Source organism: Eleutherodactylus coqui, chromosome 8 (genome assembly GCF_035609145.1).
Source record: "Eleutherodactylus coqui strain aEleCoq1 chromosome 8, aEleCoq1.hap1, whole genome shotgun sequence".
Lineage (NCBI taxonomy): Eukaryota > Metazoa > Chordata > Amphibia > Anura > Eleutherodactylidae > Eleutherodactylus > Eleutherodactylus coqui.
Window position 1 is genome coordinate 42,130,871 of NC_089844.1, and position 15,077 is coordinate 42,145,947.

At 49.0% G+C, this 15,077-nt stretch overlaps 1 protein-coding gene across 2 annotated transcripts in view; it reads right to left on the reverse strand.

Moving 5' to 3' along the window:
• Positions 1-12,444, reverse strand: part of XRCC5 (X-ray repair cross complementing 5) — a 54,746-nt gene extending 42,302 nt beyond the window's left edge. For both annotated transcript variants that reach the window (XM_066575558.1, XM_066575559.1), the window contains exons 1-7: positions 12,359-12,444; positions 9,028-9,141; positions 7,545-7,728; positions 6,615-6,663; positions 5,755-5,877; positions 2,204-2,389; positions 1,260-1,374 (exon numbers count right to left, since the gene is read on the reverse strand). In XM_066575558.1, coding sequence (XP_066431655.1) covers positions 1,260-1,374; positions 2,204-2,389; positions 5,755-5,877; positions 6,615-6,663; positions 7,545-7,728; positions 9,028-9,141; positions 12,359-12,376 — 789 coding nt within the window. In that variant the 5' untranslated portion in view covers positions 12,377-12,444. The remainder of the gene's footprint in view (positions 1-1,259; positions 1,375-2,203; positions 2,390-5,754; positions 5,878-6,614; positions 6,664-7,544; positions 7,729-9,027; positions 9,142-12,358) is intronic.
• Positions 12,445-15,077: the final 2,633 nt, after the last annotated feature.

Below are 15,077 nucleotides of genomic sequence, written 5' to 3' on the forward strand. Positions count from 1 at the left end.
CACAGGCTGTAGACTTTGAATTGTTGTCTTGTTGACTTCTGTGGGGGTTTTTTTTTAAACCCATTGAAGTTAATGAGATAAAAGCAAATATTTTTCTGCTTCAAAAACGGAACAGAGAGACAAAATTGTGACCGAAAGCCCCACTGCAGGCGTGAATGGGCTCTAATACTTGTGGACTGCAGATTACTCTGCTCCCAAAAGACAGAATTGCAGCAGACCAGTGTTATACATATCCTGTCCGCATGAGCTCTCAGCCTCTGGATGTAAGCAGGGATGTTCTAGTTCACTGACAGCAAGCAGAGGTCTTGAAATGGTGAAAAAGTGAAACACAAAATCCCTGACTTATCATGAAAAGAGTTTCCCACATTGGTGTAAAATGGTGTGCAACTCTTCAGAAGACTTCAGCCTTTACAGCAACAATCTAATCTATGCCCGCTGTGGACTTGGGCCATATTTACAAGATGTCTGGCTACCGGAGGGTCCCACCTCTTCCACTAAGCCACAATCACAGTTTGAAAACGTGGCGAGCATAATTCCCTAAACTGATGCAAGTTGTTAAAGAAAGTTGCAGACTTATTCACTAATGCGACCCTCTGCCTGAGGACCAGGTCGGGTTTATTACCTGCAGTAGTAGTTCTCCGCTGGCCCTTCGATACACCAGATCTGGTTCCACTTTGTTTTTCCTTCCGCTCGCAGAATACGCAATTCGACCAGGAGTGTGAACGAAAAAGCGGAATGCATGTCTTTCAATGGCAGCGTTTTACCGTGGATCGCCTGTGCCGATCGTGGAATCCGCAATCCAAATCTGCCCGAGTGAGCTCAGCTTTACTGTTAGGCTACAGTGTGCTATACACTGGTGAGCAGCACTGGCGGAGCAGTACACAGTGCGCATTAGGCAACTAGAAATTTGCTGCAGCCATGTTGGATTGGCAAAAATGGGGCCTAGAACTGGCGAATCGCAGAGACAGCAAAGAACAGCAGGTAACACACCCGCTGCTATCCTGGGGCAGAATTCTGTCCAGAAACCAGAGGGTCGCTTTAACTCTATGTCCCTAACATCCGCCACTGGGGGGGTTTAGGGATCAAGGAGGGTAGATTCTGCCCCTGCTGCCCCTCCTTCTCTAGATAAAAGGTGCCAGGACTGACTCCCTCTACCTAAATAACAAGGGGTTAATGGGGCTGATAGCTGCGGGCAATAACCGAGCGTTTGACTGACCCCTATCACATGTCTATAGTGCTGGAGAGGAGCAGATACTTACAGACTTGTACCCCACGATACGTATGGAGATTTTGGACCCTATGGTCAGCACGCACGGCCATGCCATGGACCTCCGCTCCAACTTCTTGAACATGGAGAGCTTCTCCAGACTGTCCCTAAACCCCAAAAGAAGAAGAAAAAAAGTCACCGACTACCAAGAACACGACACAGAGAAATTGCCACATAAGATCAGTGAATTCAGCTCATCTGCATGGTCTATGGGAGCCTGAGGTAGTCTGAAACCCACATCTTGTCTTAGGTAAAGGACGCGGTTCTGTCCACCATGCTTTACACTGCAGCTCTGCTCTATTGTGATAGGTGACGTCAGTGATTATAACAGAACGTACAACGGAGTTGCAATCTAAGGCAGTCTGAAGCCCAACTTCTGTCTCAGGCTGCTGGTCTGTCCACCATGCTTTACACTTCAACTCTACTTCATTAGGCTCCAGCTCTGATCAGTGACTTTGGCTCAGCTACATTGTCGATTAGAGGCTGAGGTAGCCGGAAATCCTCCTCACATCCTATTTAATGGCTCAGGCTGCTGATTTACCCTTAAGCTGTGCTCCTTTTACATGGGACAACCTGTCGGGCACAGATGTCCCGGCGATGAATGTTCCTGAGCTTCTACATCTGATCATCGCTTAGTGAATAGAGCAGATTGGGCCGGAGATGGTTCCGGCCCGCCCGCCTCATTGCACAGCAAACAGGCAGCTATTCATAGATGAGCGACTGCCTGTCTACACGGACCAATCGTCCATTTTTGTGCAGAGGTTCAGGCTGCTGCTCTGTCCACCATGCTTCACACCTCAGCACTGCTTGATCATATTGGCTCTGTGTATTAGCACAATCTCAGCGGAACGCCAGGAAACTGCTATATAAAGACCGTGGATGAAGCCTCAATAAGGAGGAGCCTGAAGATCATCTGCAACTAGAATGTGCGATTACCTGAAAGTGTAGACCTCGTCCAGGCTGTCTTCTCCCTCCGTAGAGAACATGATCTGCCTCACCATCCGGATGCCATGTATCTGCTGGTCGGAGAGCCCTTTGCCAGGGGGGTGGTGCCTGCCCCCGCCGTCTCCTCTATCGCCATCACCGGCTCCATCCTCATCATCATCTAGAGGAAAAGGCAAACTGTGCAGACAGGGAGAAGTTTATAATACGGTAGTACACGGGGGCGTTCTTAGCCTCCTATGTTGCAATTGGCATACACTCATGACACTTTCAGATTAGTTTAACCCTTTGAGGAACACAGTATCTTGCTGAAAGTTGGTCTTTTCCTCATTTTCACCAAAGATCGGAATGCCTAATAAATCTGTAAAATGGAAAAGTTCAAACAGAGTCGTAATGGAGTTTCTGCACAACGGAGGTTTAGCACCGAAAGACATCCACACTGACATGGTGGCAACATCTGGGGACCGTGCCCCTTCATAGGGGACACTGAATACGCGGGGCTAGTAGCCCATTGATTTCTATTGGGACACTCACATATTGGGCCTCATGTCTACGGGCGTACCGTTAAAAGCTGCGTGTCTCACTGGTAGCGACCGCGTATCTCACACACACGGATTCATAGCGGGGTTGCGTATGAATCGACGCCCATACACATAGCTTTGCATACGTTGCCCATACAAAAGTGTAGCGTTGACGCTGCGTGGCACGCAGAGAAATAAAGCATGCTGTGATTACACGCACATGTATCGATGAAAGTCCATTGACTCCATCCACCGCGCAATCACACAGCTCACACAGCCATGCATTGCACACGTGATACGTGGTGAAAAAACGCCCGTGGACATGAACCCTAAGGCCTCTCTCATACAGGCGGGTTTTTTTAATAGCGTTTAGTGGGCGGTTTCAACACCCATTACAAACGCTGCACTAAGCCTCCATTCATTTTAATAGAGCCTCTCAGATGAGCGTTTTAACTCGCACTACAACAAACGCTGCATGTTCTATTTTTGAGGGGCGTTTTGCACGTTTTTTGATGCCCTGCATCACCCATTGATATGAATGGGGAATTGAGTACAGTGTTTTACACCATTTCTAATGCTGCTTAGTATGCAATTAAGAGAGGAAAAAAAATGGGGAGGTCATCACTTTGCCTGCGCTGTTACTGCACAAAATATGCAGTGCCACGTGTGAGAGCGGCGTTACCATCAGGCAGATGGCTGGGACTATGGGCTTGGCTAAGACAACCATTCATCACGTTCTCACCGACATGCTGGGGATGAAGGTTTCAGCGAGATGCGTTCTAAAACTTTTGACCTAAAGATGAGGTCCAACACATGAATGGAGAATCTCGAATTGTTCAGAGCTGATCCAGAGGGGTTCTCGAGATACCGCTAGTTCATAATCGGCGTCCACCACTTCAGAGCTCAATGCAATGAAAACATTCCTCATCCCCTCCTCAGGCCGAGTCACTGCCTCCAGCTGAGAAGGTAATGGCAACGTCTTTTTGGGACTCTGAGGGCATGGTGATGGTGGACTACCTTCCAAAGGGGGCAAACTGTAACGGGGACGAACTGCGTCAACCTGCTGAGGCAACTGTGTGGAGAGATCAAGTGGAAGCGATGCGAAAGTTGTCATAAGGCGTCCTCCTCCGGCAGGAGAATGCGCCCAGCCACAAAGCAGTCATTACTAGGGCCGCCATTCACAAGTGTAGCTCTGAAGTCGTGCCGCTCCCACCCAACTCTCCTAAATTTGGCCCCGGCAGACTGTCATCTCTACCCAAATCTAGAAAAAAAGCTGGAAGGGATGCCTTTCAAGAAAAATGACATCATTTGTGGTGGAGGATTTGCAACGCTTCGACAAAAATGTCATCAGTATCTTAGCCTTGGAACGCCAGTGGGAGAGGTCAGAGACCAAGAACTCTTGGGACGACCCTCGTACAGTGATGGTTGTACACAATGCATTAGGTCATTACCATTAGGTCTTTGGCACAGCATTGATCTCGCAACCCGGTTCCCGTCGATGTCACATTTATCGCTCACATGACTGCCGCAACCAATCACTGGCCTTGGTGCTTACATGTGCATTACCAGTAAGTGAATACTGATGCCAACTGGCTGCAGCAGTCGTGTGAGCGATGAACGTGATGCCATCCTTCCAGGATGGTGGTGCCGGACCAGAAGCAACATGAGAGGTAGTAGAGTATTCGCCATTTTGTTTTTTTTCACATCATTCACTACACCGGCAAACATTTTCTTTTACTACATGTCAAAACACCCCTATAAGGCCCAATGCAGACGGATGGATTTGCATTGCGGAATCTGGAGCAGGCGTCCACCTCCGGATTCCGCAGCAAACACCTTTATAGCATGCTATGGAAAAGCGCTTTTTTTCCTGTACACGAGCGCAAACCAAATACAATTTCCACTTGCGTATGGAAAAAAAATAAATAAATCACAGCATGTGCGATTTTCGTGCGGATTCCATGCGGACGGCTTCCATTGACATCAATGGAAACCATCTGATCCGCAGCCCTTCTGCAATGACATTGTGGAAGCGTCGCAAATTCTGCGTCATCACTGGGCAATGACGCGGGAAAAGCAGAGGTTTAAAAAAAAATTTAAAATCTGCAGTGCGCATGTCTGACGGCTTGCCATCCGCAGTACAGATACACAAAAGGCAGGTATGCGCGGATGCCGGCCAGGCAGAGGGTCGGATTGTGCTGCAGGCTTCCGCATGTGGAATCCGACCTGGTCGTCTGCAGCCGGCCTACAAAGGGCAGTCCAGGATTAGTAGAACATTGCAGTTCGCCGACAAGAACAGCACCGCACCTGTCTGCAGGTTGTATCAGGTATTGCAATTCAGCCATATTCATTTCAATGGAGTCAAGGTGCAATACCAGATGCAACCTGCTGATAAATACAGCGCCGCTTCTGGAAGAAAGTAGCCATTTTTCTCTAATGCTGGACACCCCTGTAAATAGCCGTCCTGACAGAATACTTCTCACATAGGCACAGGGGTTGTGACTATGTCACTTATCTACACTGAAGCACCAAACACCTATTAGCTGTGAGAAGTACAAGGCCACGATGGTTTTTCATCCTACAAATAAAACAAGAAGGTTTCCATTCACTGACAGCAAGCAGAGAGAATGGAAGCTAAGAATATGATAAGGTGGCAGAACTTTTAACCCTTTCCAATCCACTGTCTGACATCTAAAGATATCCTGAAGGCTGTACAGCTGCGATGTTGGAAGACGTCTGGCAGGGTATTACCACCGTAGGTTACTGGCCGCTCTGTTGTCGGGGGGGGGGGGGGGGGGGCCTCTCCAGCATATCCGATACTACAGTACTGGCTCTAGCCAGCAGATGGCGGCATTGTATAATGGCAGAAAGAGTAAAGCCCCTAGGAAACCCTAAATCCAAAATTGGATTGCAAAGGGTTAATTCTTGGATGATCGGGCTCTCTTTACACATGGAACCGCCTCTCCCGCTAGTAATGCTTACAGCTCCACAGTTGACAAGTGAAATCGTTCTCTGGTTACGTACAAGAACTGCAGGGCGATGCCGGCTTTCTTCAGGTGGGCGATGATGATCTCCAGCTGGTCCTCCGTGAAGGGGCTGCTCAGGTCGCTCAGCACTGCGATGTGCAGGTTCTCGAATTTCTTCCCCCTAAAGAAAAAAAAAAATGAAATAAAGAACAAGAACTGAGCGCCGAGTAGCCAACACCATCCCCCCCTCTGATCAGTCACCGCATCCCCCTCCCCAAAGCATTGACCACAGCCTCCTGTTCCTGACCATCACCTACTTCCCTCCAAGCAGCGATTGGATCCTCTACCCTGACCAGTGACCGCTGCCTCCTCGCTCACGAAGTCACCGCAGACTCCTCCCCACCCAAGCAGTGACCGCAGCCCCCCCTCCCCATCCCGAACAGATACCGCTCTTTGGATCAGACGAAGCTGAACAAGCAGCGATCAGTGTAAGCACGGTCGGCGATTAAACGATGAAAGATAATGCGTTTGCTTGTAATTCAATCTTCATTTTATGTAGGCAGAAAAACCTGACAACCCTTGCTGTGTAACATCTGCGAACGACTGCGTGTTTACTCTGAATGCGGGTGGGAGGATGGAGGAGATCTCTGGCGCTCCACCTCCATTCAGCGAGAGATTATCGCTCCTGTGGGAAAGCAAAGGAACGATAATCTTCAAAACGACTGTTGGGCGCTTACATGCGCAACCGTCATTCTGCATAAAGGACTCCCAGCTGCAGCTGGATGACCGCACTGCCGCCATTACAGCTAGTACAGTTGTGGGCACCCAGCTTTCCTAGAATCCTGGCGGCCAATGGTGATCATCTCTATATGTGCAGACTAAGCAGCGCCAGAAAGTACTATCACATAGTGTACTTACAGTGTCTCCTTCTGGAGAATATCCATGCAGACGATCAGGGCGTCCAGGACTGTGAGAGTTAAGGAGAACATAAAGGGAAGTGGTCACAGCGGGTGCAGACGAATTACCCTCAAGACTTTAGGTGCCATTAAATGAAACGATTAAACGACAAACCATAAGCGTTCGCTTTTCGGTAACCATTCATTTTCTACAGGCACAAGAACCATTGATGGCTCGTTCGCTTATCGCTCGACTTAAACAGCGCCTGTTCAGTCTTCTGTATTTGCTTATACAGCGGATGTGAAAGACTGAAGGATTCTCGTTTGAACGAGGCAACGATGTATCTGCCGGTATAAACATGGGAGAGCTAAGAGGGCTAGGGGAGGACCAGATAGAAGGTCCATCAAAAAAACTGGAAAACTACTCTATTGAATGGGCAAGAAGTGCAATCAGACTATATACACGTTGCAGGACTGCCTCTAATGCCTCCCACTGCACATAAGCAGTCATTCCTATAACCCATCATCTCCAGTGATGGCTGTAGCAGCCAATCCGGAGACTGCTAAAGTTGGCACTTAGAGCAGCAGATAGGAGCCAGACAGTGCCCAGTGCAGGAAACCCGAGGTACGTCACATGAAAGGACCGCCCCATGGCACTTGTGAGCTCGGCACAAGAGGCAGTAATATTTGGATCTCTGTTATGCAGCCTACACAATCATCACCAAAGGAACGAGTGGCTGTGAGGAAGCACAGTTGTGGCATTCATCTGCGCCGATGCTGTGTGGGTCACAACTAGAGATGTCCCAGCCATGAGACGGGCACCCGGCAGACGGGAAGGAGAGTGACTGATGGAAAAGGGGAAGTTGTGCAGGCAGCTGCAGCCTGACAGTCAGTATGCTGCAGCCATAATGAAGGGAGGCCGCACCGCAGTAACGGGCAGCAGGAAGGATACAGTCGGCTTGCTGGTCGCCAGGCTCAATGACATCCTGAATTTCCTCCAGTAAATCAAAGTCCGGGACCTGCAGATGCCGCTGCACGGTGATGTTCTGGTACTGGTCGTCGGTAGCCAGGGCGTTGTCTGTGCCATCCGTGCCAAACAGCACAACCGCAATCTCATCCTTGGATTCTGCAAACACCTGAAACAGCAAAGCACCGTTATGGAGTCACATGACCCGGGATTAATGTCAATACAAACTCATCACTGCAAGAGGAAAGTCCGGCAACTTTCTAACAGATTTTCCTTCTTTACATCCAGAGGCTGAAAACCCACCTGGGCCCGATATTTTACACAGGTGAGGGTCTGCTACTTTGTATCCGGTCCGGACAATTCTCTGTGAGGCAACATTCACACGCGATATCACCCCTATGAATGGCTGACGCTCGCCAACGTGCGCACTTCACACCGATGCGAGGAGTTTTTCATTCAAAAACATCCTGCATCATTTCTGTGAAATTGCGAACCGCAGTCATGTGATTCACTCAGGTCAGAGGATCGCATGCATCTCCCACTGATTTCAATGGGAAACATCACATTACACGGTATGCGAGTGCCACGCCATGTCTTTATAGGTCCCATTGTAAACAATAGGCGAGGCGTTCCGAGGGAACAAGTGATGGAACTTGCTGCGATATTTAACCTTGAAGCATCGCTGTGAGTGGGAAAGAAAAAAATTAAAAAATTTAAATCTCTCATGTGAACAAGCCCACTCAGAAGAATGGAGTTCATATTCATGCAAGTTCTGTGTGTCTCGCAATGCAGGAGATTCTCACCCGTGTGAATATAGCCTGAGGTTGACACCTTGGCAGCACAAATCTCTACTGAGCTCTTCGTCACCGTGCGTCAGCGCAGATAATGTTCTGCAAAGGTTGCTGCACTTTTCCTTCTACGGTAGTCTGAAGAATAATCCTCCATAGACGGCAGGCAAACAACGCCCCAACAGCGCGTCCCAGTGATGCTGTCATGTTACACGGGAGCGAGTGAATGGAGGCGGAGCGGGCAGGGAAGTGTTCTCCCTGCACCTGCCTCCATTCATTCATTTTAACCAGACAGTCATTCAGAAGTAACCGACCGCTGTTTACACTGAACGGAGCGTCGTCCGGTTTTCTGCATGTAGAAACTGAACGACTAAACAACTCTCGTCCAGTCGCTGCGTGTGTTTACACGGGACGATTAGCGTTCCGAGTCGTACAGGAATTTGAACAATTCTGAATGACAATCGTCCCGTGTAAACGGCCCTTAAGACTCCCCTGCCGTCTCTTCACAGCTGTTTAGGCTCCAGACTTCTCCTGCCTTCAGTTACTGGAATAGGAAATAGCTTTTATTGACTTCCAGTCCGCCATATTAGCTACTTTCACTGTCAGTCAATCAACTGAAGGCTCCTCCCCTCCCTCTCTCAGCTCCTCCGGGCAGTCAGTGAGGCCCCTTCCCACAATACCTGTCTTTGCACAAACAGCGTCATGACTTTCTTTGCGTCTTCGAATGGCGTCTTCTCCCCTTGATAGGCGTGACTCATGGCGAATCCGACGTCCATGCACAAGACGATGGCATTCTGCAGGGGGAACAGGATGCCGTGTTATAATTCTATCAATCTATATCCAGATTTCCCATAATTCCTAGCGTTATATACTCAGGTGTGGAACCCCCCCCCCCCCCTCCTCCTCCCAAGTCGTCCTCTTCTGTCATTTTATATCCGCTTCTGGGAAAGCCGAGTGATGAGCCATACTGTTGCGATTACAGCTCAGCGCATCCTGAGTCTTGAATTGCAAAATTGCGTAATAGAAACAATAGCGGTTTTTGCTCACAGATGAAAAAAAAAATTTTTTTAAATCGCAGCATGCTCCATTTTAGTGCGGCCTCCACATGGACTCGAAGCCTTTCCAGAATGTGAACTCCGGATCAGCTGTGGGCAAACAGATTATTTGCAGCGGAAAATCCGTGCCCAAATCCACCCCACTGTTGGGGATTGTGTTGTGGAGCCGCAGCAGACTTCACCCCTTCAACTGAAATGTGTAGATTTTGGTGTAGATTCCCACAAAAATGGGCTATGTTTGAAAATACATCCCAAAAAATCCATTTAGGGTAACTATGGATGACCTGTTCTCCAGATAAGTCATCAATACCAGACTGGTGGGGATTCGTCACTAGGTAACCCCAGCGATCAGCTGTTTGCTGGGCCGATGACAGTGTGTACAGAGCAGGAAGCAGACAGCTCCGTACACACTGCAGTGGCCCATGTTGGTATTGCACTGAATTTAACAGGAGCTGCACCTGCAGTACCAACCCGGGCCACTGCAATGTGTACGGAGCTGTCTTCCTGTGCCATACAAATAACTGTGGGCCCGAAACCTGCTAATCACCGGGGATCCTGAGCTGCAGACCCCATTGATTAATGGTAAAGTCCTGGAAAATCCCTTTAATGGCAAACTCCTTTAAAGAGACTGTCGCTATCTTTTTGCACCCCTCCAAGAGGGCAGCACAAGGTCGGGACAATCACATTGATCACAGTGTTATGTCTGCTACGCTCTTACCATTCCCAAAATAATAAATCTGGGAACCTACCGGCGTCTCACCTCACAGCCCAGTGTCTAAAATCGTGAATCACGGATCTAATAGGCCAAAACAACAAAGGAAAACTCACAAATCCCAAAGACGTACAAGGCCAATTAATAATCTTGACAGCTACTTGCTATAACTCCGTATCAGCCGGTTAGAGGGAGATCGCTCCTGTCTAACCAACCTGTTCAGCTTCTCCGAGGAGGTAAGTTCTAGACCGGACCGGGGAGTCACTGGATCTTGTGCATCTTGTGTTTGATACTGTGCCGCATAAAAAGTTGGTATATAAAATGAGAATGCTTGGTCTGGGTGAGGATGTGTGTAAGGGGGTAACTGGGCAGTGAGAGAAAGCAATGGGGGGGGGGGGGTTATAAATGGTGCATACTCTGATTGGGTCACCATTACTAGTGGGGTACCACAGGGGGCAGTACTGAGCCCTATTCTTTTAATATATTAATGACCTGATAGAAGAGGGATCGAAGTCAAGGAGAGCGCCAAGCACCTTTAAGAGGTGATTAGTGTAGTATAGTGTGATAACTCACCTGGTGCCAGACATGCCACCCTACGGTGATCATGTCAGCACCCAACATCCTGGTAGGCTTATAACAGTTCCTTTTATCCAGAAATCAATAAATCAATCGATCAACGTAATCCAGATTACTGGAGAGCTGCAGGTCATAAAAATACTCCGTTCCTCATCAGAGGTCTGATAATACAAATAAATGGTAGAAAGAAAAAAACTATAGACCTGCGCTGCTTTGTTAGTAAGAGACCAATTGTGGGGCTCAGAAAAGACCGTCTCAAATAGGAGACAAAGGAATGCATTCATACAATAAAAGGAGTCACAACTTCATAAAGTGACAATAATCCTTGCGGAATCCTTGCGACGCGTTTCGGCGTATTATACGCCTTTCTCAAGCATAAGACTACACAAACAAATGACGATATAAATAGGATAAAAGTAAATTACATACCCGTGGTAAGCGGTAATTGGGCAGGTGCTCATTCCGATGTGCAGCGCCATTTTGGCAACGGGAGATGACGTATCTCTCGGTATGACGCGCCGGAGAGGCGCTCTGGATCAGACGCCAGAGACCGACGTGAGGAGCCGTGACACATGACTCATCTTTTTAGGACACGCCCCCTAGAATGTAAGAGGAGCGCAGCGCTGCGTTCCATTAGACATGTCACGTGACCCACGACGAGATGGCGTATAGATGGTTTTAAATACAGATCATATTACCAAATACACATTGGTAATATGATAATCTGTATTTAAAACCACCGAGAGGCATACAGATGATTTATTGAAGTCCGTTCTGGGAGTAAGTGTGAGAGGATGGAACGCACGCTGCGCTCCATCTATACGCCTTCTCGTCATGTTAAGAAATTAAGGCCCCCTGCACATGGGTGGAAATTCCGCAGCGGGATTTCCAGCAACATTTCCGCCCGTGCCCGCCTGCAGAGGATTGCATTGCAAAACACAATCCTAAGCACACGGCCGCGATTTGTCCGCGTGAAATCACTCGTGGAAAACAAATCGCGGCATGTTCTATTTCTGTGCGGGGCTCGCAGAGGTCCGCACAGAAACGTTACTAGTGACAGGCCGGCTCCGCTCTACCTCAAAATCATACCAATAAAAACTACAGCTAACACAGAAAGTCATGGTGTTCGAAAAGTGCAGATAATAATCCCAAAAACATTCACCGGCCCTTGGGTTCACATCTGGCCTCATCAATGAGGGGTAAAAATATAGATGCTCAACCAGTCGTAAAATCCTAATGGGAACAGCTTCAGTGGCGCCTCCAGCGGTCGTCCTGCTGGTTGTCAGTCTGCGCTACCTCAAAATTAACAAGAAATGCAGCACCATCTAGTGGGGAGATAATGGAACTGCAGAAAGCCCCGTCTAGCAGAAAACAGCAGAATAGTGTGGCAGTGGCATCTAGTGGGGATAACCAAAATCTGCACCACCGAGGGCTGCCCGGACATGTCCGAGATTCAATGTCTTTACCACTCAGCTTCTCTACAGCACAATAAGCCTTGTATTAGCGGTGGAGGAACAATATGTACGTGGAATAACCATGTATCAGCGCGTATAATACCATACAGAGTGACTGCGAAGCATTATTATTACATTCCGTTCAGTGATTGAGAAATATGAAGCGCCCCCTTTAGCTCAGACCCTGCCAGGGTTAGATCACCGCCAGTCTTACCTTTGCCGCCCGCGCCATGTTTCCTGTGATTTGTTTTCCCGGTTGTGTCTCAGATTATTCCTTCCCCCGCATACAGAGGTAGATGAACTTCGGTTCCGAGAGTGTGAGCGGCGATGAGCAGCGGCCTCTAGTGGCCAGTGGGGGGATTTTGAGATTGATAGATTTTCTCTGGATTTCCCAGCAGGGGGCGATCAGGCTGCCAGCTCTTATCTCTGGGTCACAGATGTAGTCACTGCTCCTCTCACATTGGGGTGTTGCTCATAGTTCTTACCACCAGTATCCCAGCACATTCATATGTGTACAGGATAAGGGCTCATGCCCACAGCCAGGTCGGATACCGCCTGCGAAATCTTGCAGCAGAATCAGACCCGACGCCCCACAGAGACCCCATATTCGCCTCTGCACCGCGAGCGTCTCGGCTGGTGAGCATGCACAGTGCAGGGCATGACGCGCCAGCGCTGGGCTATGATGCAGATTCTCGCGGTACTTCCTCATTGCCCACTGCGCAGAATATCGCGGGACGGATGGCTTCCATTGGCTGCAATGGAAGCCGTCCGTGCGATTTTCCGCACAGAATAGAACATACCGCGATTCTCCCCCTACGAGCGGAAAATCGCAGTTGATTTCTGATCATGGGCAGAAGAGAGTCATTTACCACAGCATGTCTATGGGCGGACAGTGGGCATTAGGCCTAAGTAAGGCGACCAGATTTTCCAAGGGTCAGAGCAGGACAAAGGGGCGGGGCTTATCAAAACGTATAATTTTACCTCCGTCGTTATAAAAAGTACAGGGCTGGTGCAAAAAAGGCCGGGAGCAAAGTCCGCAGCATCTCTGCATCCAAAAAACTGGCAAAATCCGTGCCATTGGTGCAGAAATCAGCTGAGTCCCCACAGATGATGTCATACTATGTGGCGCTCCCTTCTCACCTCCTCCGTAGACTTCCCGCTGTCGGCACTCCCTGGCTTCTGGTTTCCAGCTGCCTGTAGTGGTCTCAACTGACCAGCATCACCTGACCAGGCCGCTGGGAACTGGAAGCCGGAGAGCGCTGACAGCGGGAAGCCTACGGAGGAGGTGAGGGGGAGCGCTGACAGCGGGAAGCCTACGGAGGAGGTGAGGGGGAGCGCTGACAGCGGGAAGCCTACGGAGGAGGTGAGGGGGAGCGCTGACAGCGGGAAGCCTACGGAGGAGGTGAGGGGGAGCGCTGACAGCGGGAAGCCTACGGAGGAGGTGAGGGGGAGCGCTGACAGCGGGAAGCCTACGGAGGAGGTGAGAGGGAGCGCTGACAGCGGGAAGCCTACGGAGGAGGTGAGGGGGAGCGCCGCATAGTGTGACATCAGCTGCGGGTACTTGGCTGATTTCCAGTCATAATCCACCGATGGCACAGAGAGATTTTGACTGTTTTCTGGATGCAGAAATGCTGCGGAATTTGTGGCAGGAATTTCTGCTGTGGACATTCTGCAGCATTTCCGCAACATGTAAACATAGCGTAAGTCAGCTTGAGGTACGCTGCCACGTGCGGAGTGGAGCCAGTAGTAATAGTGTCCCCCACAGTAGTCTCAGTAGTAATAGTCTTCCCCACTGTGGTCTCAGTAGTAATAGTGACTAGAGATGAGCGAGCACGCTCGTTTAAGGCTGCTACTCGATCGAGTAGCAGTCTTATTGAGTAACTGTTTATTCGCCTGAGCAGAATGCGGGGGGACAGTGAGAAAGATCTCTCCCCCCCCCCGCTGGACCCTGCCGCCCAACTGCATGCTGCTCAGGCGAGTACACAGTTACTCGATAAGACTGCTACTGAGTAGCAGCCTGAAACGAGCATGCTCGCTCATCTCTAATAGTGACCCCAACAGTGACCTCAGTAGTAATAGTGACCCCCACAGTGGTCCCAGTGTGCTGGATTATGATTTCTCCAGCAGGCTTTGGGGTATTTTGTCGCTTTCCGAATTGAGTGTCGTGTGCACACATCATCGAACCAGAATCAGACACAAATGCTGGTCTAAAACCGGGAGAGAGTCTCTACCATGTGTAGAGGCTCAGGCTTTTTATTATAACACATGACAACCGCCCTTCAATGGGCGTGCAACAGATTACATCAGTAACATATAAGATTCTCATTTGTCGGTTCATATAGAATCCCCCACCTCTCTGCCCACCTCTCTGCCCACCCTCTCTCACGTCCGCCATAGTATGGACTTTGTATTCTTTAGCTGAAGTCATCTCCGTGTAGTGATGACTCATTGTTTACCTAGCTTCAGGATGAGGAGTGGAAGGGGGCTAGACAAACACTCAGTATTAAACACAGGATATAAGGATATACACAGAGACTATGGCCCTTAACTCTTAGAAGCTGGTTGTGCAACTTGTGTAACTTCTATGTACTTAACTAACATTAGATCAGACATCCATTGTCTAGCAAATACTATGATTAGATTGTGTGTGTGTCCTTTAAACTCCTGAGCTAAAAGTCATTACAATAGCAAAATACATTTGGGTTATATTAAACGATAGACATTTTATAAATAATCATCATGTCTATCACAATCCCCCCTTAAAATGTCTATCCTCTAATTTTCTATCTAATTTTCACAGTTTTCTGCGCATGAGCCTATAACTGGAGCGCGTTGAAGGTTCGTTTTAGGGTCTTCAAGGGGGTGTAGGACTTGTCCACTCCTTCTGGGGATGCATCCAGCAAACTCATGGTGGGAGCGGCTTTTCCAGCATC